This window comes from Dipodomys spectabilis, unplaced genomic scaffold (genome assembly GCF_019054845.1).
Source record: "Dipodomys spectabilis isolate Male_0828 unplaced genomic scaffold, ASM1905484v1 ptg000001l, whole genome shotgun sequence".
NCBI classification, from domain to species: Eukaryota; Metazoa; Chordata; class Mammalia; order Rodentia; family Heteromyidae; genus Dipodomys; species Dipodomys spectabilis.
In genome coordinates, this window is record NW_024870678.1 from 31,992,494 (window position 1) to 32,020,475 (window position 27,982).

Sequence of the window (27,982 nt, forward strand, 5' to 3'; positions counted from 1 at the left end):
CTTGCTTGTAACCTGGGTCGATTTATTTCTGTAATTGAGTTTGGTGATGGCTAAGGTCAACAGACCAGGAATCCATTCTCTACAGTCCTTCTGTACTGTTGTTAAACTTCTCTGAACATGTAAAATACTATTAGTTCCAGGAAATGGAAGCATGGTTTTTGTTGTTGATATTGTTGTAATAGTTCTTGTGCTTTAGATTTTCTGGGGACCAAAGGGAGAGAGATTGCAGAAAAGGAGGAAGGGAGGGTAAACCAATGCAATTATGCTATTTAGCATGCACCATGTGGAAAATGATCTATGCACCTATGCAACTTGTGGGCTAGGATAGGAGAAATGGGGAAAGCAGAGGAAGGGGTAGCATTGTCCAAAAAATAAAGAAATGTACTCTTATGACTTATGAAATGGTAACCCCTCTATACACCACCTTAATATTAGCAATAAAATTATATTGATAAAAGGAAATATTGGGGCTGGGAAGGTGACTCAATTGTAAAGTGCTTGTCTTGCTTGCATGAGGCCCTGGGTTCGATTCCTCAGCACCATATAAGCAGAAAAAGGCAGAAGTGGTGCTGTGGCTCAAGTGGTAGCTGAAAGAGCTGAGGGACAGCGCCCAGGCCGAGTTCAGGCCCCATGACCAACAAAAAGAAAGTTACTTGCAACATCCATCCCTCCCTCTCTAGTTTTCAGAATCTTTTTCCATCCTTGAAATTCTTGAACGATAAAATCAGTACCTTCCTGCACTTTTGGGGAGGGGGGGTCCATTATAGGGCTTGAACTCAGGGCCTGAGCGATGTCCCACTTTGAACTGGTAGTTAATTGTACAAGACTTATGGACTTTCCTGCCCAGGCTGACTGAATGGTGATCCTCAGATCTCAGCCTCTTGAGTACCTAGGATTACAGGGGTGAGCCACCCAGATCATTCATCTTTTGAATCACTATACACTACAGTATTTATCACTATGTGTTGTTTCTTTAGAAGGGATCGTCATATACAGTTATCTTTATCTTAAATTGATAGCACCGCTCACAGTGAGAGTGTATAAAAGTACTACTTGTAAATGCAATCCATCAGGGGCAAGAAGTTGTCAGTTTCCTGTTAAGACAGTGAGTTTTATTCAGCAGAAAGACTTACCAATCAGGCCATTCTGGCATGTTAATCTCTCTGTATACGTTTATTTGGGAGCTGGCCAAAAGTGTGGAGAGAGAGAAGCATTTCAAATCTGCCTCCTTAAGGATTTGGGGATATTTGGGTGAGGAAAGGTGATTGGATTACACCTAACTGGGTCTCATCATGACCCTGGTGACACATTCACAGACAACTAAAAGCAAGCAACTAAGGGTAAGTGAAATCATGATGGAAAAACAAGGAACTCTAAGAATAGGTGCAGTTTGGAAAGCTTATTCAGGAACTAGGAGCAGATGGTTTACTTAGATTTTTCTTTGCTGTCAAAATGATTGGGAGAGATGGGATGGAGAACTACCACGGATTAGAGATCCAAATATTCAATTTTATTCTTATCCAGTAATTATATGTTTGTTTGTTTGTTTTCCAGTACTGATGGTGCACCACTGTAATCCCAGCACTGGTGTGAGGCAAAGGCACAAGAATCAGGAGTTCACGTGTGATATGTAAAGAGACCCTGTTTCAAACAAAACCAAAACATCAAAAACACAAACGAGTTTCCCATATACATTCATTTATGGTCATGGAATAATTAAAAAAATAGGTAAAGTGTATTTCAAACTGGAAACATGTTGCGTGACAAATTTTGCTAAGAAGTAGCATTTTGAAGTTGCTGCTGACATAGTTAAGGCAGATGTTTCTACATAGCTCTGCTTCCTTTCTAAAGTTTACTGTACTGGTAGCTGGATTCTGTCAGCCCTAAGTCTAATTAGGAGTCAGCAATTTGGATGTGACAGGCAGCGTTCCGTGTCAGCTTTTCGCTCATGGTCTTGCACAGCTGATAACAATACAGCTGATGTCCAGTCTAAGTGTAGAATTTGCGAGGCCTGATTCGCTGAACACACACACTTGGTGTAGAGAAAATAGAATGTTCGCCATAGGGTGCTGCGCCGTTTTATAACCAGTGCTTTACGCTTGTTTGGTTTGAAATGAGCAAAACACGCCACCCCCCCACCCCGCCCAACCCCAGGACACGGGATTATTCCACGCTGAGTGTGCTCTTTATAGAGCTGAAATCCAACCATGGTCCCCCAGTCTCCGCGTGACGGAGGAGGGAGATGCTGGCTCCGGAGCCCGAGGCTCAGGTCCTCGGGTGGGAGCCTGCGATGCCTGTCATTCCGGCCCCATCACCCCCTCTGCCTCTCACCGATCCAACTAGGAGTCCCCGGGGTTGCGTGAGGCAGGGCGGAGGCAGCCCACCGTCTAATAATCTGGACAGCCATAGGAGCAGCCCCGCCGCTCGCAACAGCTGACCCGACGGCGACTGCGGAGCCACCCGTAGCGGCGGCGCAGATCCGCCCGGGCCTGCCGACGCCGCGCGGGGTGGCCGGAGCTGCGGTCAGGAACCGGACGCACCGCGCCGGGCGCCGCCGGCCTGGCCTCAGGACCCGGGCAATACGATCAACGGCTTCTTCAGAGAGAGGGACGCGGAGGCGTTGACCGAGACCTGCCTCTCCCCGGCGTCTGCCCACAGCCACAGCCCGCACAGCAGCGGGGGAACCAGGCACCCCCACCCCTCCCCTGCCCCCATCCCCCGGGCTCCGCCCGGCCGCACCCCGGGCCGCGCGGCGTCACAGAGCGCATGCGTGCCGCGGGGGATGCCGGGAGCGCGCAGTGGCGGCAGCAGCGGCGGCGGCGGCGACGGCAGTAACAGCGGCGACTTCGGCGAGGACGCCAGCGGGGCGGTGACCGCGTGGGAGGTGGTCTCACTCTTGGGGAAACTCCTGGGCACCGTCGCCGCGCTGAAGGTGGTTCTGTACCTGCTCCGGGTGTGCTTAGCGATGGCCTGGAAATCCGGCGGCGCCAGCCACTCGGAGCTAATCCACAATCTCCGCAGTAAGTGCCACCCCCGCCGGGGTTGGCCGGTTGGGGCAGGCTGGGCCTGGACTGGGTCCCCCCGGGCCATCCGGAACGTTCCGTCCGCACCCCCGGCGCCTGTCGGAGGGCTTGGGCGCACGGTTGCACCGGTAGTCCGGAACGGCGTGCGCTTGCAGCCGCCACCCCCGAGACCTGTCACCAGTCGGCGACGTGGAGGGTCCGGGGCGAGGGCCGGCCAGGGGCCGCTGCTCGGGCGGGCCTGGGGCCGCGGTCTCCCGGCGGGCCTGCGGGGACCGGGCGCGGCGCGGGTGGTGGAGCTGTCACTGGAGTTCGCGGTCCTACAGGCGAGGGGCGTGCCTCTGCGTGGCGACGTGCGGGCTCGGATGCCCAGGGACCGGGCTGGGACCGAGGGGCCCCTCGCCCCGGCCCTCCTTCATTTTCTCACCCTCCGCCTCTTCCTCCTCCTCCTCCTCCATCGATTCCTCGCAAGCTCTCGGTCCTCCGCTGCCTCCCCCGCCCTGGGTTTTTTCCTCTGGAGGGAGATGCCACTGGCTGATACGGGTGAGGGGAGGGAGAGGAAGAGCAGAGAATGGCCGTTGCGGATGCTAGCAGACATTTCTTGGGCGGCTGTCCAGTGGAAAGCTCGTTGGGGGGCGGCGGCGACCCTCCCAGGGTGCCGTTCCGGGGACACCTGTGCCTCTGGAGTCTGTAGAGACCCTGGGTCCGGCCCGCGACTGTGGAGTGTTCTGACTTATTCGGGACTACCGTGGGCTTAATTTAAAAGCCTGGTAGGGAGGGGGGGGCTTAATAGCATCCTCCAAAGTTAAGTCCCTTCCTCCGGTCAGACGAGCGCTGTGTCACTTTCTTCTTGAAATTGAAATGTGGAGTCACTGTCTGGTTGAGGCTCCAGAAGGAGCAAAGTCCGCACTAATCTCACTCTGCTCACAGTTTTTATAGCTCTTCGCGGCTCACCCAGTACTCAATAAAATCCTGCCAGTGATTTTTTTTTTAATTGTCCAGTGTGTTTTAGCTTTACAAGTGCTTGTCTCATCTCTCAACTCTATTTGTAATCTCCTTGAGGGCTGAGACCATTACAAAAAATTGAATCGTCTCAAATAACGTAATGCGCAATTTCTTTATTCGCTGTTGCTAAGTGGCCACTGTAAGCTCAAATCTATGCTAGGAATACAAATGTGAGAGCCAGAACTGAACAGGACTATTTGGCCCTTGATATTCATCATTGGACCTTTTTTGTAAAAATACTTAAAAAGTGGAAATTGTGTCTTTAATAATTGACAGAATAAATTATGTCTTAATATTCTTCGTTTACTAAAGAATAGTAAACTATCTTTAGATGTTAAAATTTTTCCAGTCACTGCCAACATTCACTTTATGGAAAGATATTTTGTTGGAAGACATTTATGGACTGAGCAGGAAATGGGACTTGAATTCCCTTGACTGCACATAAACTGAATGTGTTGTAAATATTTTAATGAAATTTCTTAACATGATCTAAGTTCTTGCTATTATATACAGTACACAACATTCTATATGTGAATTGTGACTAAGTACTTTTCCACTGGTAGGTTATCACATTAGGCACTTGCAGTGGCGGAAATTTGTAACCTATCAGGCTCTTAAAGTTGCTCCTTTGGGGCCAAATTTGTGGCAACCCAAGACTGGATCTTTTCCTGGTGGTTTTCACTTCAATGTATTGCTATTCTTAACTGAAATTTCTATGGATGTTTTTCTTTCAGAAAAATTGATAAGGATTACTTAATGTATGTGGAGGGTGATGTTGCAGTTACACAGTTTTATACTGTTTTATGATTGAAAAGAGGAAATTTGAGTCTACAAGTTGTATAGACTCTTATGTAACACTTGTGCAACTTTAAACTTACTGAGGTAATTCTAGCTAATAGATTTATTTTTTATTTATTAGTTTATTATAAAAGTAATATTTGAGCCCTGCGTAGTGGTGCATAACTATATTTTCAGCATTTGGGAGACTGAGGCAGGAAGATCATAAGTTCTAGGCTAGCTTTGGCTACATCTAAGATGTCTCAAAATTAAACAAAGTAAAACAAAACGGGCTGGGAAGGTGGCTTAGTGGTAGAGTGCTAGCCTCTCATGCGTGAGGCCCCGAGTTCAATTCCTCAGCACCACATAAGCAGAAAAAGCTGGAAGTGGCACTGTGGCTCAAGTGGTAGAGTGCTAGCCTTGAGCTGAAGAGGGACAGCACCCAGGCCCAGAGTTAAGGCCCCATGACTGACAAAAAAAAAAAAAAAAGAGAGAGAAAGAAATATACTCATTACCTTGCTCATGTAATTGTAACCCCTTTGTATGGTATTTTTACAATTAAAAAATATGTAATAAAATTAAAAAAAAACAAAGTTACTCATGTAAACATTGACACACAACTTGAAAAAAAATCTCCTTTTTCCTTAATTTTTTCCATATGTTCTTCCTAAGTGCCCCCACCCCAAGCAGGGCTTTGTGCCATTTGCCCCCCTCCCCCAACTTTCATTGAAATAAAGCTGTGGTGAAACTTAGGAAGAATATGGTAGCAGGAGTATTTGATTTAGTCTTTTAGAGCAGGCTTATCTAAACCAGATATTTTGTGGAAGGTTAACATTCTTTTGTTTATATATAGTTTTGTGGAGGGGGGGGGTACGTGCGCCCGCCAGTTTGGGGGCTTGAACTCAGGGTTGAGATGTTGTTTCTGGGCTGCTTTTTGCTTATGGTTAGCCCCTCTACCATTTGAACCACAGCTCCACTTCTGGCTTTTTGGTAGTTTATTGGAGATAAGAATCTCATGGAGCCAGTGCAGGTGGCTCACACCTGTAATTCTAGCTACTCAGGAGGCTGAGGCCTGAGGATTGTGGTTTCCAGCCTGGGCAGGAAAGGCTGTGAGACTTTTATCTCCAATTAACCACCAGAAAAACGGAAGTGGCACTGTGGCTCAAGTGGTAGAGCACTAGCCTTGAGTGAAAAACTTGGACAGCATCCATGCCCAGAGTTCAAGCCCCATGACCAACCCCCCCAAAAAAAAAAAATCATGGACTTTCCCCACACAATCCTCAGATCTTAGAATCTTGAATAGCAAGGATTACAGGCATGATCCACTGGTGCCAGGCAACCAAATGATATTTGAGTGCCATTTTTTCTTTTTCAGACAAGGCTTCATTATGTTAGCCGTGTACTCTTGGATCAAACAGCTTATTTTGGGTTCATTTTGGGAGTTTTAGACCATAATGGGTTGGCCCCATAATAAGGGAGCACTTATAAGCAGAAGTGAATGACAGGACATAACACCTCACCTATGGCCATGAAGGAAAAGAGAGGCGATCAGGGGCTCAAAAATCTCATTCTAGGGCATGAACCCTGTGGCCTAAAGACTTCTTGCCCTGTCACACATCGCCCAGCTTCCCAGTCTTTCCTTTGAAATTTCAGAGGAAGCTATCGTGATCCCATAACCTGCATTGTGTATGTCTGTAAAACCTCCATCAGATGGGTGTATGTCAAGGTTCTGCCACAAGCAGGGCTGTCTATACTTGAGCCCATTGGAACCACAGTAGTGGCAACCTCTGAGAGCCTTAATAACTACATATAGCATGACTGCTAAAGTAGGTATGGGCCAGAGTGGTGTCTGAACCTCTTCTGTGGACTCTGACCTAGAAAGTCTTATAAAGTCTTCCATTTCTACATGTCAGCCTGCAACATGTCAACTGATTCCTGAGATGCCTACCAGGCACCCTGTTGTCTGGTACAAAGCACTTGGCTTCTTTTCAGTGGTATTAGTCTCCTCAGCAACTGCAGAGCTCCTTGGCCATACCATCTATGTATGTTTCTTTGTTGGCCAAACTACAACTTTTTCAAATATTTCTGCTCTGTTCCTTTTTTGCTCCCACTTAATATAAATTAGACTTGTTATAAATTAGACTAAAAGCAGCCTGTAAAGTTCATACCATAACCTGAATGCTTTTTTTCTTAGGAAATCTCACCCACTTGATAAATTTGTCTATTATGTTTAAGCACAGGCTCCCACAGCCTCCAAGACAGATGAAAAATTCTTTGCCACAGGTTCACAAGGCACAAGTGGCCTTTGGTCTAGTTTTCAATATAATCTCCTTTTTTTTTTTGTTGGTTGTGGGGCCTGAACTCTGGGCCTGGGTACTGTCCCTCAGCTCTTCAGCTCAAGGCTAGCACTTACCACTTGAGCCACAGTGCCACTTCCACCTTTTTCTGCTTATGTGGTGCTGAGGAATTGAACCCAGGGCCTCATGCATGCAAGGCGAGCACTCTACCACTGAGCCACCTTCCCAGCCCCTCAATATAATTTCCTTTCTATCTGAAATTATGTCATCAGTATAGAATATACTGTCTGCATTCTTAGCAGCTTGCTGCTTCTGAGTCTCCATCAGAATTGCCCTTTAAACTGTACGTACAACACTTTAGACTTTTTCTAGCTTGCTTCTCCAAATGAGTCCAGATTCTTCCCATAAACAAAAGTTTCTCTATGTTGTCTTAGGTATAGTTATAGTCTGGGATCCCAGTTTTCTATTACTGTAATCAATATCTGAGAAAAATCAACTTAAGAGAAAAGATTTACTTGGTATTGTTTTTTGTTTTGTTTTTTTTTTTTTGGGTCCGGTCATGGGGCCTGAACTCTGGGCCTGGGCGCTGTCCCTCAGCTCTTCAGCTCAAGGCTAGCGCTATACCAATTGAGCCAAAGCGCCACTTCCGGCTTTTTTCTTTTTGCTTATGTGGTGCTGAGGAATGGAACCTAGGGCCTCATGCATGCAAGGCAAGCGCTCTACCACTGAGCCACCTTCCCAGCCCTGGGTATTGTTTTTTGTTTTGAGTTTCAGTCTGTTTTAATTGACTGTTGCTTTGGACCTGTGGCAAGGTAACCAAGCAGAGCTTCTGACCCTAGGAAAAGGTAGCCCCCATGAGCTAAGACTACCCACTAGGATTGCTGGCTTAAAAGTTTCTACCACTTGGCAGTAGGCCAAGCTAGGGACTAATCCTGTAGCAAGCAGATAGGCCTTTGGGAGGGACATTCAAGATCCAAATTATAGGGCTGGAAAGGTGGCTTAGTGGTAGAGTACTTGCCTTGCATGCCTGAGGCCCTGGGTTCGATTCCTCAGTACCATATAAACAAAAAGAAAAAAAAGGCGGAAGTGGCACTGTGGCTCAAGTTGTAGAGCTCTAGCCTTGAGCTGAAGAGCTGAGGGACAGCACCCAGGCCCAGAGTTCAGGCCCCACTACCGGACCCCAAAAAAACAACAACAAAGATCCAAACTATAGAGCCCCATCCTAGATGATTTTCTTTTTGTTTACACTTGGAGTGATTGAAGCTGGTGTCTGGAATATTGCCACAATTTTTTACTCTCCCATCTATTCTTCCCATTATGCTGATTTGATTTCTCTTGGGTACTGTTTTCTGTTACATCAGTTTTCTGCTTGGGCTTCTTGATGCTTGCCGTATCAAATGAAAAAAACTCTGACTTTTAGGCTGTGTGTGTGTGTGTGTGTGTGTGTGTGTGTGTGTGTGTTTTCATACATGCATGTGCATGTGTGCTAGTACCAGAGCTTGAATTTGTGACCTTGCACTCTTGCTTGGCTTTTTCCGTCATGGCTGCCCTCTACAACCATGCCAGTCTGGCATGGTTAATTGGAGATAGCCCAGGCTGGCTTCAAACCATGCTCCTCTAGGTCTCAGCCTTCTGAGTAGCTAGGATTACAAGTGGGAGCCAACTGGTGCCAACTCCTTTGGGTTTTTTGTTTTGTTTTCTGTTGTTTTCTGGCCTTTTCTGCTTATGTGGTGCTGAGGAATCAAACCCAGGGCCTCATGCATGCAAGGCAAGCACTCTACCACTGAGCCACCTTCCCAGCCTGGAAGACTCTTTTTTTTTTTTTTTTTGGTCGGTCGTGGGGCTTGAACTCTGGGCCTGGGCGCTGTCCCTCAGCTCTTCAGCTCAAGGCGAGCGCTCTACCACTTGAGCTACAGCGCCACTTCTGGTTTTCTGGTGGTTTATTGGAGATAGGAGTCTCACGGTCTCTCCTGCCCGGGCTGGCTTTGAACCGAGATCCTCAGATCTCAGCCTCCTGAGTAGCTGGTGGCGTGAGCCACCAGCACCCGGCTTGGAAGACTCTTATCTCCAGTTAACCACCAGAAAAACTGGAGGTGGCGCTGTGGCTCAAAGTGGTAGAACATTAGCCTTGAGTAAAAATTGCTTAGGGACATCTCAGCAGGTCAGAGCGAATGTGAGGTTTCCATGATGTTGAAGACATAGGTTCCTTCTCTCTTGTTGCTCTGTTTTTTCTCTTGTCAGCAAGGTTAAGGATAGTACCTTCCTCATTTCCACATTCCAGCCAGTGGAAGGAAAATGAGAAAGAGGAAGATACCCATTTCTTACAGGAACATGATCTAAAAGTTAGATATATAATTTCTGGGCATATTCTATTGGCAAGAAGTTAATTGCAAGCCTACACATACTTGTAGGAAGACTGAAGAAGGTGCCTTTTTTTCTGAGACAGCAATTCCTATGTAGCCCAAGCTGGCCTAAAACCTGTGATCCTCTTACCTCAACTGCCTGAGTGCTAGGATGACAGGCTTGTGTCACCATCCTAGCTTGCACTCAGTTAAATGTCCACACTGGAAGAAAAGAAGTCTCTGCTACATCTTTCTATGTATGTAGTATAGAATATAGAGAATGTACATAGTATGTGCACATCTTATAACAAGATATATGTATACTATACTCATCTATGAAATAAGATAAGGGAAATTAAGATTTTTTCAGTCAAGGAATGTGTGTGTGTGTGTCTCTGTGTGCGTGCATGCACAGTTAAAAGATTAAAAAGTTTATGTGGCTAACTCCTCTGTCCATCACCTTTGTAATAACAGTTTTTTTTTGTCAGTCATGGGGCTTGAATTTGGGGCCTGGGTGCTGTTGCTGAGCTCTTTTGGTAAAGGCTAGCACTGTACCACTTGAGCTACAGCACCACTTCCAGTTTTCTAGTGGTTAATTGGAAATAAGAAGCTCACTGTCTGGGCTGCCTTCTAACCTTGATCTTCATATGTCAGCCTCCTAAATAGCTAGGATTACAGGCATGAGCCACCAGTGCCCGTTTTAAAATTTTAAAAAGGTAAAAAGGACTTACAATTAAAGTTTCCACTCTTCCCATTGCTGAAATTCATTCACTTCTGTTTCTGGTACTTATAGTGATTATAGCTATATCTCTAATCATGTGCTTAAATTACTGTTTCATATTTATTACTTTACACATCAGCTGCTAATCTGTCAAAATGGAAAGAGTGTATACTACAAACTTCCTCTGTCCTATAGTTAAAACTTTTGGTATCTGCTCTGTGAGTGCCTTTGTAACTGCTTTTGTGGTGCTAGAGATGGCAAGGAAGATGATCCACCACTGAAATACACCACCAGCTCTATCTTCTGTATCTTTGACTTACATACTTCAACTTTTATATCTTGGTCCTCAGTTTATAAACTGACACTACCTCTTGACTATTCCAATTCTTTTTGTTGTTGTTGCTGTTCGTGGTGGTGGTGGTGGTAGTGGTCATGGGGCCTGAACCTCTGGATCTGGGCTCTGTCCCTCAGCTCTTCAGCTCAAGGCTAGCACTCTACCTTTGATTCATAGCTCCACTTCTGCCTTTTTCTGCTTATGTGGTGCTGAGGAATCGAACCCAGGGCCTCATGCATGCAAGGCAAGCGCTCTACCACTGAGCCACCTTCCCAGCCCTCTTCCCAATTCTTAAAGGATATTAGCGAGCTCTCATCTCACTTGTTTATTAGCAATTCCTTTATGAACATTGATGACATTTCCATTTTATTCTGAGCAGTAAGTTAATCATCTGTGTTGTTAATTTTAAAAGTTGAAAATCAGTAACTGATATTGATAGTTATGACTGTGTCAGTAGTTTGCAGATAGTATGCTATCAGCTGTTCTTTGTATCTGATTTCACAGATTCCTCTGCTATTGAAGCAGAACATCAAATGTTTTCATTTAAAAAATCAATTGCTTAAAATCATGCCACATTTTTCCTTCCTTCCTTCCTTCCTTCCTTCCTTCCTTCCTTCCTTCCTTCCTTCCTTTCGTCATGGGGCTTGAACTCTGGGCCTGAGCTCTGTCCCTCAGCTCTTCAGTTCAAGGCTAGCACTCTACCACTTGAGCTATAGCGCCATTTATGGTTTTCTGGTGGTTTATTGGAGATAAGCGTTTCACGGACTTTCCTGCCTGGGCTGGCTTTGAACCACAGTCCTCAGATCTCAGCCTCCCGAGTAGCTAGGATTACAGGCGTGAGCCATTGGCGCCCGGCTTCAGTTTTCTTTATCTATAAATCATGACTCTTAGCCAGGTGCCGGTGGCTTACATCTGTAATTCTGGCTTCTCAGGGAGCTGAGATATAAAGAATTACAGTTCAAAGCCAGCTTGGGCAGGAAAGTCTGAGAAACTCTATCTCCAAAATAACCAGCAAAAAGTCAGAACTGGAAGTGTGGCTCAAGTGGTAGACCACCAGTCAAGTTAACAAAGCCATGCTAGCCTCACCAGGGTAGCCTGAGACTCTGAATTCAAACCTTACGTTTTATGCCTCTCCACCTCTCAAGTCGAGAAGGGAAACATAGATCTCTGCAGTATGACTCTTATTTTCTCATTTTTTTATTACTTGGATCATAGTGTAGATTCTGTTACATTTACCTTTTAGAGTCCTACTAGCGTCTCATTTGGATCAGTTGCATATTTGGACCAACATTAGCCATTGTTATAATTATTTTAGGGTCCCTGAGTCCAAGGCTGGAAACAGATTGAGTATGGGTGGTTCTCAAGCTGTTCACTATTTCAGAAAGCCTAATGGTAATTGTACATTTACCTCTAATTAAGCTATACGTTCAAAGTGAAACATAAGGTTACAGTGCCATTTCAGGACACTGACAGAGTTATATATGCCATAGATTACCAAAAACAAGAGATATAACCTAATAACTTAGTAAATTTAATTTGGCATAGGTGTCTTTCAAAATGTAAGTGCTTGAGCAAAATTTTTGGAACCCCCAGTAACCTAATAAAATTTTATTCTGAGCCAGGCTCTGGTGGCTTAAGGCTGTAATTCTACCTACCCAGGATGCTGAGACCTGGATGGTTGTGGTTTGAAGCCAGCCTAGGATGAAAAGTCTGTAAAACTCCCTCACTAGCTAACCAGTAAAAAGCTAGACTGGAGGCCTGGTTCAAATTTTAGAGGGCCAGCCAAGCAATCAAGCTAAGCAAGCAAGCATGAGACTTCTGAGTATAAACCCCAGTACTAGAAAAAAAAAAAAATTCAGCCTATCTGCAGTACTGGAGTTTCACTTTAAGGCCTTGTCTTGCTGGGCAGGCACTCTACCCCTTGAATATCAGGCCTCCCACCCCCTTCAGCTCTTAGCGCTGTTATCTTTTCAAATTGGGTCTTGTCTTTTCCCATGCCATTCTGGACTGTGATCCTTCTATTTATACTTCCTCCTCTAGATGGGATGGCAGGTACATGGCACCTAAATCCAGTTGTTGTTGTTTCTGTTTATGTGGTACTGAGGAACCAAACCCAAGGCTTCATGCAGGCTAGGCAAGCACTCTACCACTAAGCACATTCCCAGTCCCCATGCAGGTTTTTTTTTTTTTTGGTTGGCCATGGGGCCTGAACTCTGGGCCTGGGCGCTGTCCCTCAGCTCTTCAGCTCAAGGCTAGCGCCCTACCACTTGATTCACGCCACTTCTGGCTTTTTCTGCTTATATGGTACTGAGGAATCGAACCCAGGGCCTCATGTATACAAGGCAAGCACTCTACCACTGAGCCACCTTTCCAAACCCCCCATGCAGTTTTTATTGGTTAAGATGGGATATTTTTTGCCTGGGCTTGAATCTTGATCCTCCTGATGTCTACTCCACATAAGAGTACAGGTGTGAACCATTGCCTCCACATTCTGTGTGTATGTGTGTGTGTGTGTGTGTGTGTGTGTGTGTGTGTGTGTGTGTGTGTGTGTGTGTGTGTGTCTGTGTCTGTGTCTGTGTCTGTTTGTCTGTCTGTGTATCCCTGTGTCTGTGTGTCTGCGTCTGTGTGTCTGTGTATTGGACCTAGATCTTGTTTGTTTGTTTGTTTTGGCCAGTCATGGGGCCTGAACTCTGGGCCTGGGCACTGTCCCTCAGCTCTTCAGCTCAAGGCTGGTGTTCTACCACTCAAGCCATAGCGCCATTTCTGGTTTTTTCTGCTCATGTGATGCTGAGGAATCGAACCCAGGGCCTCATGCATGCAAGGCAAGCACTCTATCACTGAGCCACCTTCCCATTCCCAGCCCTTGGACCTAGATCTTGAACTCAAGGCCTGAGTGCTTCCCCTGAGGATTATTTATTTTTTTATTTTCCTTTTTCCTCAAAGCTAGCATTCTATCATGTGAGCCACAGCCCCACTTCCGGCTCTTTGGTAGTTTACTGGAAATAAAGAGTCTCGTGAAATTTTCCTGTCTAGGCTGGCTTTGAATTGTGATCCTCGGATCTCAGCCTCCTTTGTAGCTAGGATTACAGTTGTGAGCCACTGGCATCCAGCCTTTTCAAGCTCGCCTTTTTAATCAGTAATTAGTAGCATGCTATTTAGGAATACTTTGTAATGTTTTTAGTGACTTCCATATATGTCTATATATGTAAGAAAGACGTCAAAGAAATTCACGAGTTTGTTAAAAATATATTGTCTCTTTAGTTTACTTTGATTTTTGCAATGGGAAAGAACATTTGCTAAAAGCAAATGTGAGGTTACCTTTAAGTATCTCTATAAAGAAAAGTTAACAAAGTGATTATGATGGTTTTAAAAACTGATGAACATAATTGGAAGTGTTGGGTTAGGTTGCTTAGCTTAGCCTGAGAAAAAGTTAAGATTCAGATTTAAAAAAAAAAAAAAAGATTGGGCTGGGATATAGCTCAGTGGCAAAACGCTTGCTAGGCAAGTGCTGGCTTCATCCCCAGTATCAAAAAAGATACTGGGGCGATGGTGGCTCACGCCTGTAATCCTAGCTACTCAGTAGGCTGAGATCTGAGGATCATGGTTCAAAGCCAGCTCAAGCAGGAAAGTCCATGAGACTCTTATTTCCAGTTAACTCAGAAAACCAGAAGTGGCACTGTGGCTCTAGTGGTAGGGTGCTTGCCTTGAACTGAACAGCTGAGGGACAGCACCCAGGCCCTAAGTTCAAGCCCCATGACCAGCTGACAAAACAAACCCAAACAAAAAAGGATGGGTTGGATAATTCACCTTCCCCCCCCCCCCCCAAAGGCTCTAAGGAGCAACATTTAAGTACCAAGTGAATAGATAGTAAAAAAAAAAAAAAAAAAAAAAAGGTGGGGTGCCAGTGGCTCACACCTGTAATCCTAGCTACCCAGGAGGCTGAGATCTGAGGACTGGGGTTCAAAGCCAGCCCCGCCAGGAAAGTCTGTGAGACTCATTTTTTTTCTTTTTTTCAAATTTTTTATTGTGATTAAGTGCTTACATAATTTCCCAAATTTCACAGTATTGTGGGATAGTGATGCTTAGTTAAAGTCACAAACACATTGTAACCTTCATGGGGCAAATTGTTTATCATAGTCTATAACATTTATGAGTTCTATGGGCTTTGCGATAAAGTTACTTCTTCCACATTGGGTGGTATGTACATTTCTTTCATTTTGCATAGATCAGCTGTTCCCCCTTTCCCACTTGTCCCCTCCCTCCCATCGCTGCCATTGACTTGCTTAGTTCATTTTGGTCAATGTCCAGTGCAGCTGATGGGTCCCGCTGGTGTATGTTTTCCCCTGATTCCCTCTAGTTCTGTGTCATCCTCCTGGTTTCCGTCTGGTGTACACATATATACCATACATGTGATCAGCAGCATGGGGTTATTTAGTAGTGATTTGACCCAGATGAGTGGAAGTCCTTTGTTTCTTAAGTCTTGTTAATTTTGTCATATCACCTAACATTTTGAATTTAACATCCACTTATCAGGGAGACCATGTGCTGTTTGTCTCTTTGTACTTGGCTTACCTCGCTCAACATGATTTCTTCTAGCTCCATCCATTTCCCTGCAAATGCCATTATTTTGTCCTTTCTCATGGCTGCATAATATTCCATTGTGTATAGATACCACAATTTTTGGATCCATTCATCTGTGGTGGGACATCTGGGTTGTTTCCTTATCCTGGCTATTGTGAACATTGCTGCAATAAACATGGAGGTGCACGTGTCCTTGTATACTGGTTCCTGTTGTTCAGGATAGATGCCTAGAAGTGGTATGACTGGGTCCTAAGGGAGGTCAATATTTAGCTTTCTGAGGACCCTCCAGACTGCTTTCCACAGTGGTTGTATAAGTGTACATTCCCACCAGCAGTGTAATAGGGTTCCTCTTTCTCCACATCCCTTCCAGCATTTGTGTGAGACTCTTTTTTAACAACAACAACAAAAAAGAGATTCATTTTATTTTAACACAGGGATGTTTTCACTAATCTCCAGGGTCTGAATATGGAAAGGACTGTTTTTGGAGCTAAAATGAACCATATTAGTGCAACTCTTTCAGTAGAGCGCATAGTACCAATTTATGAAGAAGTTATGACTTGATGGGTTCTAAGGCCTCTTGTGGCCTTGAGAGCATGTGAGTCAGCCCTGTGGAATTTGAATTGGTGTCAGGGCAAATGAACCACTCAAAAAATTATTTTGGGAAACAAATTAATAGAGTTCAGTAAGCCATTTGAAAATGTTAGTAATAGTAGTAAAATGGTTAGGAGTGAGTTTAAGTGTCAGTTTAAGTGTCTCTCAGTTTAAGTGTCTCTAGCCTTTATTCTGTGATCTTGAACTACTAAATCCACTGGTGTGTAACTTCAGCTTTGTAATCTGTAAAGTAAAATAATAGTGCCTGCTTTTTAGGCTGGGTAGAGACAACTTAAGACTATTTTTAGTTTATATCCTAACAGATTGTTTGTGTAGAGTGCTTAGGACTACATACTAAGTAAATGTTATCTCTATTGTTGTTTCTCTGCTTTTAAACTTCAAAAAATATATCTACTGTTTAGTTTTAATAACTGCTTAAATAATCAAAGTTTCCATGTGTAGATATAATTTTCTATTTGGGTTAATTTATCCAAAATTATATTTTAAAATTAAAAGAGCATGTAAGTTTATCTTTGCTAGTCTATGACTATTTTAAATCCTTTTGTTGTTGTTGTTGAGAGGTTTATTTTTACCTTTTCTAGTGTTCCAAATTCACCTTATTCTTGACTTTTACAGTGTGGTCTATCAGTATTAAATACTACCCTTTGATTCCTCCTATTACCTCTACAAAAGCTACCAATCTCCTTCTACATTCTGCCCTTTTTCTTTTTCCTGTTGTTTCTAGTTGCATTTTTCTACTCATATTAAATATTTGCTCTGTAACTGGATCTTTATTTTCTGTGTCCTGCTCATCTCTTGTTTACATAAAGCCTGCCCTCTAGATGCGACCTCAAGAAGGACTTATGTATGCAGTGTTCTCTGAGTTCTTGCACATTCAAACATTATTTTCCCCTGTATCTTTGATATTTGAAAGAGAGCTTGGCTGGGAATAAGATCCTTGGCTTATACTTAAAAAAAAATAAGCTTTAGGAGTTAAGTGTAATGGCTCAAGACTATAATCCTAGCTTTTGGGCAGACAGAAGTTGGGGAATCTTCAATGAAGGCTAGCTAGCCCAGGCATAAAAGTTTTGAGAAGCCAGACGCTAGTGGCTCATGCCTGTAATCTTAGCTGCTCAGGAGGCTGAGATCCGATTGTCACAGTTTGAAGCCAGCCCAGGCAGAAAAGTCCATGGGACTCTTATCTCCAATAAACTACAGAAAAAGTTGGAAGTGGTGTTATGGCTCAAGTGGTAGAGCACTAACCTTGAACACAAAGAGGCTCAGGGCAGCACTTAGGCCCTGAGTTCAAGCCCCACAACTGGCAGCAAAAAAAAAAAAAGTTTGAGACTCCACCTCAATGGTTGGGTGTAGTGGCATGGTCCTGGGTAAACACAATGGCTGGGCATAGTGGGGCATGGAGAAGCACAAGCAGGAGTATCGTAACCCAGGCTGGCACAGATATAAAGCAAGACCTTCTTCAAAAATAATAGGCTGGGTGCCAGTGGCTAATGCCTGTAATCTAAGCTATTCTGGAGGCTGAGATCTGAGGAGCATGGATAAAAGCCAGCCGAAGCAGAAAAGTCCTTTTAACCACCAGGGAATGGGAAGTGGTGGTATGGCTGAGGTGGTAGAGCACTAACCTTGAGCAAAAAAAAAAAAGCCCAAGGACAGCACCCAGGCCCTGAGTTCAAACCCCATGACGGACAAACAAGAACAACTAAAAATGGAGGGGCTGGAAGCATGGATCCAGTGGTAACATGCCTACCTTGCATGATTGAAGCCCTGAGTATAGTTGTCAAAAAAAAAACCAAAACCAAAACAACTTTACTATTCTAATTTACATAAATTTAACTAATTTGGAAAATGCAGTTTAAGAAGTTTGACAAGCATACATAGTGTATAACTACCACTCTAAGCAGCAAAAAGCTCACAGGTTAGATCTGGCCTGCTGCCGGATTTCATCACTAAGACATAGAAACCCTTTGCTTTATATTATTTGTAGCTATTCTGGTAGTACAGTAGCAGGGTTGAGTAGTTGCAACTGCAGCTATGTGGCCCACAAAGCCTAAAATGTTTGCTTTTTGCCCTTTACAAAAGCTAGGTTACTCTCTGCTGTAGAAAGCTAATCTCTTCTTTCTACTGCCATCCTGATTGCCAGCCCTTTCCCACAATTCTTTTGGCTTTTCTAGAATTTTTTATGTTATATCACACAGTACATGTTCTCCTTATCTGGTTTCCTTCCTTCTGTTGGTCCTGGGGTTTGAACTCAGGGCCTCACACTTTCAATTGACTTTTTGGCACACTGCTGGTGTCCTATCACTTAAGCCATGCCTCTAGTCAGGCATTCTTTCTAATTGGAGGTGGAGTCTTGAGGACTTTGCTGCCCAAGCTATTAGGTTACATTTATTTAAAGAACTAACTGTAAGTTGAGTGCTACTGGGTCAAGGAAGTTAAGACCTGGAGGATTACAGTTTGGAGCCAGACTGGGCAAAAAAGTCTGCTAGACCTCATCTCCAATTGGCCAGCAAAATACTGGACTGGAGGCATGGCTCAAGTAGTGGAGTGCCAGCCCTGAGCAAGAAAGCTGAAAGCACAAGGCCTGGAGTTCAAGCAAAAGAACAAAACAAACCAACAATTGTAGGGAAGCCAAATGGTATCATTATTGGCCTTATTTTCCTTCTTTGAAAGTGCACTTCTCTTGGACTCTTTAAGAGTCTGACAGGTCTTTATCCTGCCAGTGTGGCTTTGAAGGCTTCAATTTTTTTGTACATCTCTTAATTGTTGTTTTTATTTTTTCTTCCCTGTGTATTCTTCCCTGGCTACTGTAAATTTATATTATTTCACTTGACATTTATATAAAAACCTGTATTTCTAACCTAGATCTCTTTCCTGAGCTCTTACCTAGGTGTCTGATTGCTGAGTACTTCTCTTGTATGATCTATAGTAACTAATTAAACCCATAACTTATCCTTTACCTCCTTAACTGTTTCCCTTCTCCAGAATTTCTCAAATCCTCGAGTAACCTCTGCATTGCAATTGTTACTCCCACTGCCATTCCCAAATCCTATTACCCAGGTATATATTGTCTACTAAATGTCACATATCCTTTTACATTTCTCCATCTTGTCATCATTAAAGACTAAGTTACTACTAACCAGACCACTGCAGTGACTTTCAATCATGTTTTCTTCTAGTCTAGTCTCTACAATGCAACCACAGTAATAATTATAAAATACACTGGATGTCATTCTTTGGTTGAAATACTTGCTTCATTCATTTCAGAAAATGGAATCATCAAGACAGAGAAAGTATTTGAAGTGATGCTGGCCACTGACCGCTCCCACTATGCAAAATGTAACCCTTATATGGATTCTCCACAATCAATAGGTAAGCTTTATAGTCTGGAAAATGTCACACTTTTCTTTATTTACCCTATATATTTTTTTTATTAGAAAAAAAGGCCAGGTGCTGGTGGCTCACACTTGTAATCCTGGCTACTTAGTAAAAGGCTGATATCTGAAAATCACAGTTTGAAGCCAGCCCAGGGAGGAAAGTCTATAAGATTCTCATCTCCAATTAACTAGCAAAAAGCCAGAAGTGCTGCTGTAGCTCAATTGGTAGAATGCCAGCCTTGAGCAAAAAAGCTAAGGGATAGCACCTAGTCCCTGAGTTCATGTCCTAGTACCAACCTGCACATACATGCGTCTGCACCCATACACATACATGCACATGTGGAAATAAAACATAAAAGGAAAATACTGAGACACACATTATTATCCTACAAATTTGAATTTTATGTCTCAGTAAATTTCATAATCCCAAATATATCCATATTAATACAATGATGTATCTTTTTTTGTGTTTTCAAATAATGCATATTATGAATATGCATTATGATAAAGAATTGTTAGGCTATTTTAATTAAATGAAAACAAGTTTTTGTTGAGTGTCCTTTTCACATTAGCATTGATTTTTAAAATCATTATTTAAAGGAAGTCAGCATAACTGATATGACTTTTCTGCTTTACTTGTCCTGATTTTCTGGCTTTTATTTGTTTTTAGAAAGTTCCGTATTTAACTCCTCCTCCTGAAGCAGGTTTTGCTGAACGGCTGAGCCTTGGCAGTGGGCGCCTTTGAGGCTTAGAAGTGCCTCAGGATTCTGTCGGCCAGCTGCCATGCTGTCTTCTTTTGAAGCACCGTGACAGTCAGCAAGAAGATCCTGGGGAGCTTCTGAACCCCAAGGCACCTGCTACCACCGCTCAGTGAAAACTGCTTCAGAGGCAGAAGCAGGTAAATAAGTTTTGAGAAAGTAACCCTGGAAGAAAAGAAACTAAAAGCTAAAGGCCATTAAAATATATCATGAGTTAACATTAGATAATGCGAAGAAGGTCATTTTAGTTTTTCATCTCTTCAGCTAGTTTGGCTATCTAGTTTTTTTTTTAAGTTGTCAGAAATATTAAAAAAAACTTTATACAAAAATCTTGCCTACATATTATACATGAAATTTATTTAGTTTTGGTAAACTGAAGAAAAAATAAGTAAAAAATCAAATTTTTATTATTGAAATCCTTCCCAAATATACATGGTACAAAGCCTATATAAATAGCTTCTTGGGAGGCTGAGACTGATGATTGTGAATTCAAGGCTAGCCTGGGCAGCATAGTGAAAACCTGTCTGGAAAAATTTTAAAAAGAAAATTAAAAATCTTCTTAGGTAGCAGTACAAGAGGGGGCATTTTCAGAAATAGGGAACAGGGGTTGGAGGGCACCAGTACAAGTGGAGGAGGACTAAGAAAGTGAGTGAGGATGAACATGATCCGCATTTATATGTGCTTGTTTGCACATATAAAAATAGGACAATTAAACCAGTCAAAATTGTTTTTTATTTTTTTAGAAAAGAAGAATGTGCTGGGCCCAGTGGCCCACACCTGTAATTCTAGCTACTCAGGAGGATGAGATTAGAAGATTGTGGTTCTAAGCCAGCCTTGACAGGAAAGTCTCTGAGACTCTTATTTCCAGTAACACTACTCAAAAAAAGCCTGTGAAATGGCACTGTGGCTCAAGTGGTATAGCACTAGTCTTGAGCACAAAGAGGCTCAGGGAAAGCACCTAGACTGGGAGTTCAAGCCCCAGGACCGGCCAAAAAAAAAAAGAGGAAAATATGATGGAGGAGAGTGACAAGAAGAGCAAAGTTGATTAGAATACCTTTATAACATGTATGGAAATGTCACAGTAGACTCCCCCCCCACCCTTTACAACTAATGTTAGCTAATTAAAAAAAGAGGGAACTGCTTTACTAGATATGCACATTCATCTTTGGCACAGTCATATTTTCTGATTTTTACTGTGTCAGTTCTCTAACGTTTACTTTTTTGAGATCATAAAAACTATTTTGTGAGAAACAATGTATGGAAGTTAGAAAAGGGGCACATAAATATTTGTTATGCTTTTGCAGCTGAGTGTGTCAGTAGTTCTTTCCTTGTTTTGCAGGTTTCCAAGCAACAATCAGCGCTCCACACATGGTAAGTTCACTTTGCTCACTTGATTACAAAATGATCAACATTTTCTCTATGACTATTTTCTTGGGAGAAAAGGTCTTAAGAAAAAAATTTTTTTTTTTTTGGGTCCGGTCATGGGGCCTGAACTTTGGGCCTGGGCGCTGTCCCTCAGCTCTTCAGCTCAAGGCTAGCACTCTACCACTTAAGCCACAGCACCACTTCCAGCTTTTTTCTTTTTGCTTATGTGGTGCTGAGGAATCGAACCCAGGGCCTCATGCATGCAAGGCAGCACTTTACCACTGAGCCACCTTCCCAGCCCCAAAGTCTTAAAAATTTTAATATTAGTTCTTTTATCTGTAAATTATGTAAAGTGATAATGTACATGTTATTTTATTCATGGTATTTAGGAGAGAGATTGATAGAAACTGTCATTAAACTTATGATGTCTGCCAGCATCAGTGACATTTAAAAATTAAGCATGACAGGTTGTTTAGTGATGAGCTAATTAAAGGAGAGGAAATTTTAAATAGTACAATGACCATAATATAGAAGTGTCAAGTTGAGTATTTCACTTTTTTTTTTGGTGCCAATCCTGGGGCTTGAATTCAAGGCCTAGGTGCTATTCCTGAGTTTTTGTGCCTAAGGCTAGGGTTCAAGCACTTTGAACCAAGCTCTATTTCAGGCTCTTTGGTAGTCAATTTTATTTTATTTATTTTTTTTTTTTTTGGGGGGTCCAGTCATGGGGCCTGAACTCTGGGCCTGGGCGCTGTCCCTCAGCTCTTCAGCTCAAGGCTAGCGCTCTACCACTTGAGCCACAGTGCCACTTCCGGCTTTTTTCTTTTTGCTTATGTGGTGCTGAGGAATGGAACCCAGGGCCTCATGCATGCAAGGCAAGCACTCTACCATTGAGCCACCTTCCCAGCCCTGGTAGTCAATTTTAGATAAGTATCTCATGGACTTTCCGGCTGGAGCTGGTTTTAAACTTTAGTGTGTTCAGCTCTCAATAGTTACGATGAAAGGCATGAGCCACCAGTTGCCAGCTTGTATTTCATATTTTATTGGAAAAAATCCTGAGGGAATGGTTAGTATGAAGCTGGACAACTTTGACAAGGACCTGTTCTAAGTAATCTCTCACTTTTAGTCTATTGGGGGAATTTTTATCATTCATTTGAATGAGTATTCTGTTGAATTTTGATGGAATGGATAATAGCTCATTGTCTTCATGTGTTTGCATTTGAGAAGCTCTTGTTTGAATGTGTGTGTGCGTGCATGCGCGTGCACACATGTATGTGTGCATGCGTGCCATTCCTGGGGTTTGAACTCAGGGCCTGCGCATTGTTCCTAAGCTTTTTTGCTCAAGGCTGGCACTCTACCACTAGAACCACATCTCCATCTCTTGGCTTTTTGGTGGTTACTTGGAGATAAGAGTTTCAAAGACTTTTCTGCCTAGGTTGGCTTTAAACCATGACCTTCAGATCTTAGCCTCCTGATTAGCTAGGAGTACAGGGGTGAGCCTAGTTCTTATTTAAACTTTATCCTAAGCTAGCCTGATCAGGAAAGTCCCTGAGACTCCTATCTCCTGTTAACCACCAAAAATGCTGGAAGTGGAGCTGTGGCTCAAAGTGGTAGAGGGTTAACCTTAAGCAAAATAAAAGCTCAAGGACAGCACCCAGGCCCTGAGTTCAAGCCCCAGGACCAGCACCAAGAAACCCCTTTATTCTAAAAATACTTTTCTATATAGTTAGCAAAACTTTATCCTAAAAATGCTGTATATGTATTTAGTAAACCAATATTAAACAAAAAATCAGGAGACTTATAAAAGTTGAAAAAAAATGGCTTCTGGTTTTCTGGAGGTTAGTTGGAGATAAAAGTCTCACAGACTTTCCTGCCTGTGCTGGCTTTGAACCACGATCTTCTTATCTCAGCCTCCTGAGTAGCTAGGATTATAGGCTTGAGGCACCAGTGCCCAGCTTCAAATTCCTTTCTCCCCCCTCCGTCCTGGAGCTTGAATTCAGGGCCTGGACACTGTTTGTGAGTCTCTTTGTACCGTAGGCTAGCACTCGCCCAGCTCTGATTTCTTTTTCTTTTTCTTTTTGTTGGTTGTGGGGCATGAACTCTGGGCTCCCTGCACTCTTCAGCTCAACGTGAGTGCTCTATCGCTTGAGCCACAGTGCCACTTCTGGTTTTCAAGTGGTTTATTGGAGACAAGAGTCTCAGGGACTTTCCTGTGGGGGCTGGCTTTGAAGCGCGATCCTTAGATCTCAGCCTCCTGAGTAGCTAGGATTGCAGACGTGAGCCACCAAAGCCTGGCTCAGATTTCTTTTTCTTTTCTTTTTTTTTTTTTTGTCCGATCGTGGGGCCTGAACTCTGGGCCTGGGTGCTGTCCCTCAGCTCTTCAGCACAAGGCTAGCACTCTACCACTTGAGCCACAGCACCACTTCCGGCTTTTTTCTTTTTGCTTATGTGGTGCTGAGGAATCGAACCCAGGGCCTCGAGCATGCAAGGCAAGTGCTCTACCACTGAGCCACCTTCCCAGCCCTCAGATTTCTTTTTCTGATGGAAGAAAAAGTTGAATGTTTTTGGAAGGCAGTTGGCACTATCAAAATGTAAAATAAATATATTGTCATCTTTCCAGTTTTAAGATATTTTTCCCTTGGTATAGTTGTGAAATTACAAAATAAAAGCAATTCATAGAAAACAATGATTATAATAGCAATAAAACAGCAGTAACAGCTGAGTGCTGGCAAATCATACCTGTAATCCTAGCTATAAAGGAGATTGAGACTTGAAGATCCTGGTTCATTCAAAGCCAACCTGGGCAGAAAAGTCCATGAGACTTTTTTTTTTTTGTCGGTGGTGGGGCTTGAACTCTGGGCCTGGGTGCTGTCCCTGAGCTCTTCAGCTCAAGGCAAGTGCTCTACCACTTGAGCCACAGCACCACTTCCAGTTTTCTGGTGGTTAATTGGATATAAGAGTTTCATGGACTTTCCTGCCCAGACTGGCTTTGAACTGTGATCCTCAGATCTCAGCCTCTTGAGTAGCTAGGATTACAGGTGTGAGCCACCAGCTCCCGGATCATGAGACTCTTATCTCTAATAAAGTACTAAGAAAAAGCTAGAAGTGGCACTGTGGCTCAAATGGTAGAGTGCTAACCTTGTGTAAAAGAAGCTTAGGGACAGTGCCCAGGCCCTGAGTTCAAGCCCCAGGACCGGCCAAAAAAAAGTAACCAAACCAGAAACTACTAATAGCTTATAAATAGTAGATGATTACAAATTATAGTACATCCATAGAGTTAAATGCTGTGGAATTGCTAAGTGAGGGAGCTCTGTAAGAGCAAATATGACAAGGGCTTCAAGGAATATGAAGTAGAAGCCAGGAATGCTGGCATATTTTTGTAATTTCAGAAGCATGAGAATACGTAAGTTTGAGGCTGGGCTACATCACAAGTTCAAGACAAGCCTAGGCTACATAGCAAGACTGTGTGCAAACCAACAAACACAAAGAACCAAGCAGAAAAATAGAGTTCAATAAAGTATTTAGAGCATTTTGTATTATGCAAAAATGTACACACATATAAACACATGTTTTCCTAAGATAGCATTTTTTTGTATGTGTTTGTGTGTGTTTCCATACTAGGCTTAAAGTCAGGGTGTGGGTACTATCCCATCCTACTATGTGAGCCACAGCTCCCACTTCTGGCTTTTTGGTGGTAAGTCTCATGGACTTTCCTGCCTGGACTGACTTCAAACCATGATCCTCATATGTGTCAGCTAGGATTGCAGATGTGAGCCACCAGCTCTCAGATAGCATTTTTATCTGTCGTCCCATGTCATGGAAATTAGATGCTTGGAGCATAAAATTAGAAATGAGATCAACTCATCACTCTATACCCTAGATCTGTTATCTATTTCTTTCTTTATTTTCATTTTTTAACTATGGAAAAGGAATGGCTTCTTTACACATTATGTATTCAAAGAAATTAATGATTTTAAAAAGGTTATTTTCTTAAGACTTTACAAATTGAAGTGCTACTTCAAATGAAAGGTGTGTAGGAGCCAGATGTAGTGGCACACATCTTTAATCCCAATGTTGGGGAAGTTGAGGTAGGAGGATTGCATATTCAAGGTTAGCTAGGACAGCCTGAGCTATATATAGCAAGACCCTGTCTGAAAAACAACAACAACAAAACAAACAGCAAAACAGGAAGACGCATGTGAAGCTTTCACCTAATCCTAAAGTTATTTTGGAGAACTGATTCCCAGTAAAAGGAAATAGTGTGTTATTTTCCCTCTCCCTGAAGTTTAGTCCTAGGCATCCAGTCACTGCCAAACAAAACAGAAATGTTTCCATGTCAGAGGATACAGTTTTCAAATTTAAAAGCAAAACTGCTTTATTAAGATGAAATTCACATTGTAGAGCATTCATCTTTTGTTTGTTTGTTTGTTTGTTTTTTGGCCAGTCGCGCGGCCTGAACTCTGGGCCTGGGCACTGTCCCTCAGCTCTTCAGCTCAAGGCTAGGGCTCTACCACTTGAAACACAGCATCACTTCCAGCTTTTTCTGCTTATGTGGTGCTGAGGAATTGAACCCAGGGCCTCATGCAAGCAAGGCAAGCACTCTACCACTGAGCCACCTTCCCAGCCCAACGTTCATCTTTACCTTCCCAGCCCAACGTTCATCTTTTGTGTGGGGGTGGTGGCAGTTTGTTGGTATGTGCTGGCACTAGGTCTTGAGCTCAGGGCCTCGTGCCCTCACTTGGCCTTTTTGCTTAAGGCTGCCACTCTCTGACCTTTGAGCCACAGCTCTACTTCTAGATTTTTGCTCGTGAGTTGGAGATAAGAATCTCAGACTTTTCTGTCTGAGCTAGCTTTGAACTACTCTCCTTCTACGTAAGCTTTCTATGTAGCTGAGATGAGATGAGAGGCATAAGCAACCAAACCCAGATTTTTTTGTTTTTTTTTTTTGGTGGTGGAGCCTGGGCGCTGTCCCTGAGCTTTTTGTGCTCAAGACTAGCACTTTGAAAGAACAAGGGAAGGGGTGACATTGTCCAAAAAGAAATGTTTCCTTGCCTGACTTACATAACTGTAACCCCTCTGTATATCAACTTTATAATAGCAATATTAAAAAAAAAAAAAGATTAGCACTGTACCACTTGGAGCCACAACTCCACTTCTGGTATAGATAAGAGCCTCACTCGGGCTGGGAAGGTGGCCCAGTGGTAGAGCGCTTGCCTTGCATGCAGGAGGCCCTGGGTTCGATTCCTCAGCACCACATAAGCAAAAAGAAAAAAGCCGAAGTGGTGCTGTGGCTCAAGTGGTAGAGTGCTAGCCTTGAGTTCAGGCTCCACGACATGACCCCTCCCCCCCCCCCCCAAAAAAAAAGAGTTTCACTGACTTTCCTGCCTGGGCTGGCTTTGAACTGCAGTCCTCAGATCTCAGCCTCCTAAATAGCTAGGATTATAGGAATGAGCCACCAGCACTAGGCAACCCAGATTATTTTTTTTTCTGTCAGTCATGGGGCTTGAACTCTGAGCATGGGCTCTGTCCCTGCACTTTTCAGCTCAAGGCAAGCGCTCTACCGCTTGAGCCACGGCGCCACTTCCAGTTTTCTAGTGGTTTATTGGCAATAAGAGTCTCATGGACTTTACTGCCCTGGCTGGCTTTGAACCGTGATCCTCAGATCTCAGCTTCCTGAGTAGCTAGGATTACAGGTGTAAGCCACGGGCGCCTGGCAGGCATCCAGATTTTTGCTGTTGTTGTTGAGATATAATCTAACTTTTTTGCCTGGGCTGACCTTTTTTTAAATCGCCGAGGTTCTGAGTGCTCTATATAGTTTTTTTTTTTTTGTTTTGTTTTTTGTCGGTCGTGGGGCTTGAACTCTGGGCCTGGGCATTGTCCCTCAGCTCTTCAACTCAAGGCGAGCGCTCTACCACTTGAGCTACAGCGCCACTTCCATGGGCTGACCTTAAACCCTAATGTTCTAGATCTCCATCTATTGAGAAGCTGGGATTACAGGTGTAAGCTATTGCATCAAGCCATAAAAAACAGAAGAATGTCAATTAATATATGTATGGGGAATAATATAAATTCTAAAATTTTATTCTAAACTTTTTTTTTTTGGTTGTTGTTGGTGGTGGTGGGGCTTGAACTCAGTGCCTTTTGCTCAAGGCTAGTGCTCTACCACTTTGAGCCTCAGTTCTACTTCCAGTTTTTGAGTGGTTAATAATTGTAAGTCTCACAAGGACTTTTTTCTCTGGGCTGGCTTTGAACCATGATCCTCAGATCTCAGCTAGTATTACAAGTATGAGCTGCTGGCACCCGGCTAAAATTATATCAATCTTCTTAATATAGGCAAAGATAATCAGTAAATTTAAAACCATTAAGGGGAAGAATGTTGGAGAACAGAAATATTCACAAGATTTCAAGTTTGTCTCTCTTTTACTCATAAAAATAATGCCTTGAAAATAATGTGATCTATTGGTCACCTGCTTTTCCTGAGTGGCCACAGCGAACAGCCTAGTGTCTAGTAGTAGATGACTCAGCATGCACCTCTTGATGGGCTAAAAGGGGAGGTGCCCAGCAAGAGCTGTGTAGTGCTCTTTTAAAAGTCTTTAGCTTAATCTAACCCTGAGGAAATAGACATATGTAGAATGTGGAGCACTGTCTGTAGCAACAACTGGACAGGACTCTTAATATAGTGAGTGTGCTGAAGAACTGAACGAAGGTGGAAGAGGAGAGTTGAAGGAAGATATTCTCATTTGGCAAATGCATGAACGCTTAAAGGATTGAGAAAAACATCTGCAAAGAATATTTTGAGGAC

The 27,982-nt window shown here is 43.2% G+C and overlaps 1 protein-coding gene across 3 annotated transcripts in view; it reads left to right on the forward strand.

Moving 5' to 3' along the window:
* The first annotated feature begins 2,782 nt into the window (after positions 1 to 2,782).
* Positions 2,783 to 27,982, forward strand: part of Pcmt1 (protein-L-isoaspartate (D-aspartate) O-methyltransferase) — a 43,988-nt gene continuing 18,788 nt past the window's right edge. For 2 of the 3 annotated variants that reach the window (XM_042697785.1, XM_042697210.1), the window contains exons 1-3: positions 2,783 to 3,020; positions 18,951 to 19,055; positions 21,158 to 21,189. In XM_042697785.1, the coding sequence (XP_042553719.1) occupies positions 2,783 to 3,020; positions 18,951 to 19,055; positions 21,158 to 21,189 (375 nt within the window). Of the gene's footprint in view, positions 3,021 to 18,950; positions 19,056 to 19,792; positions 19,959 to 21,157; positions 21,190 to 27,982 lie in introns of those variants that run through there. The other variant, XM_042698558.1, reaches the window with a different exon arrangement.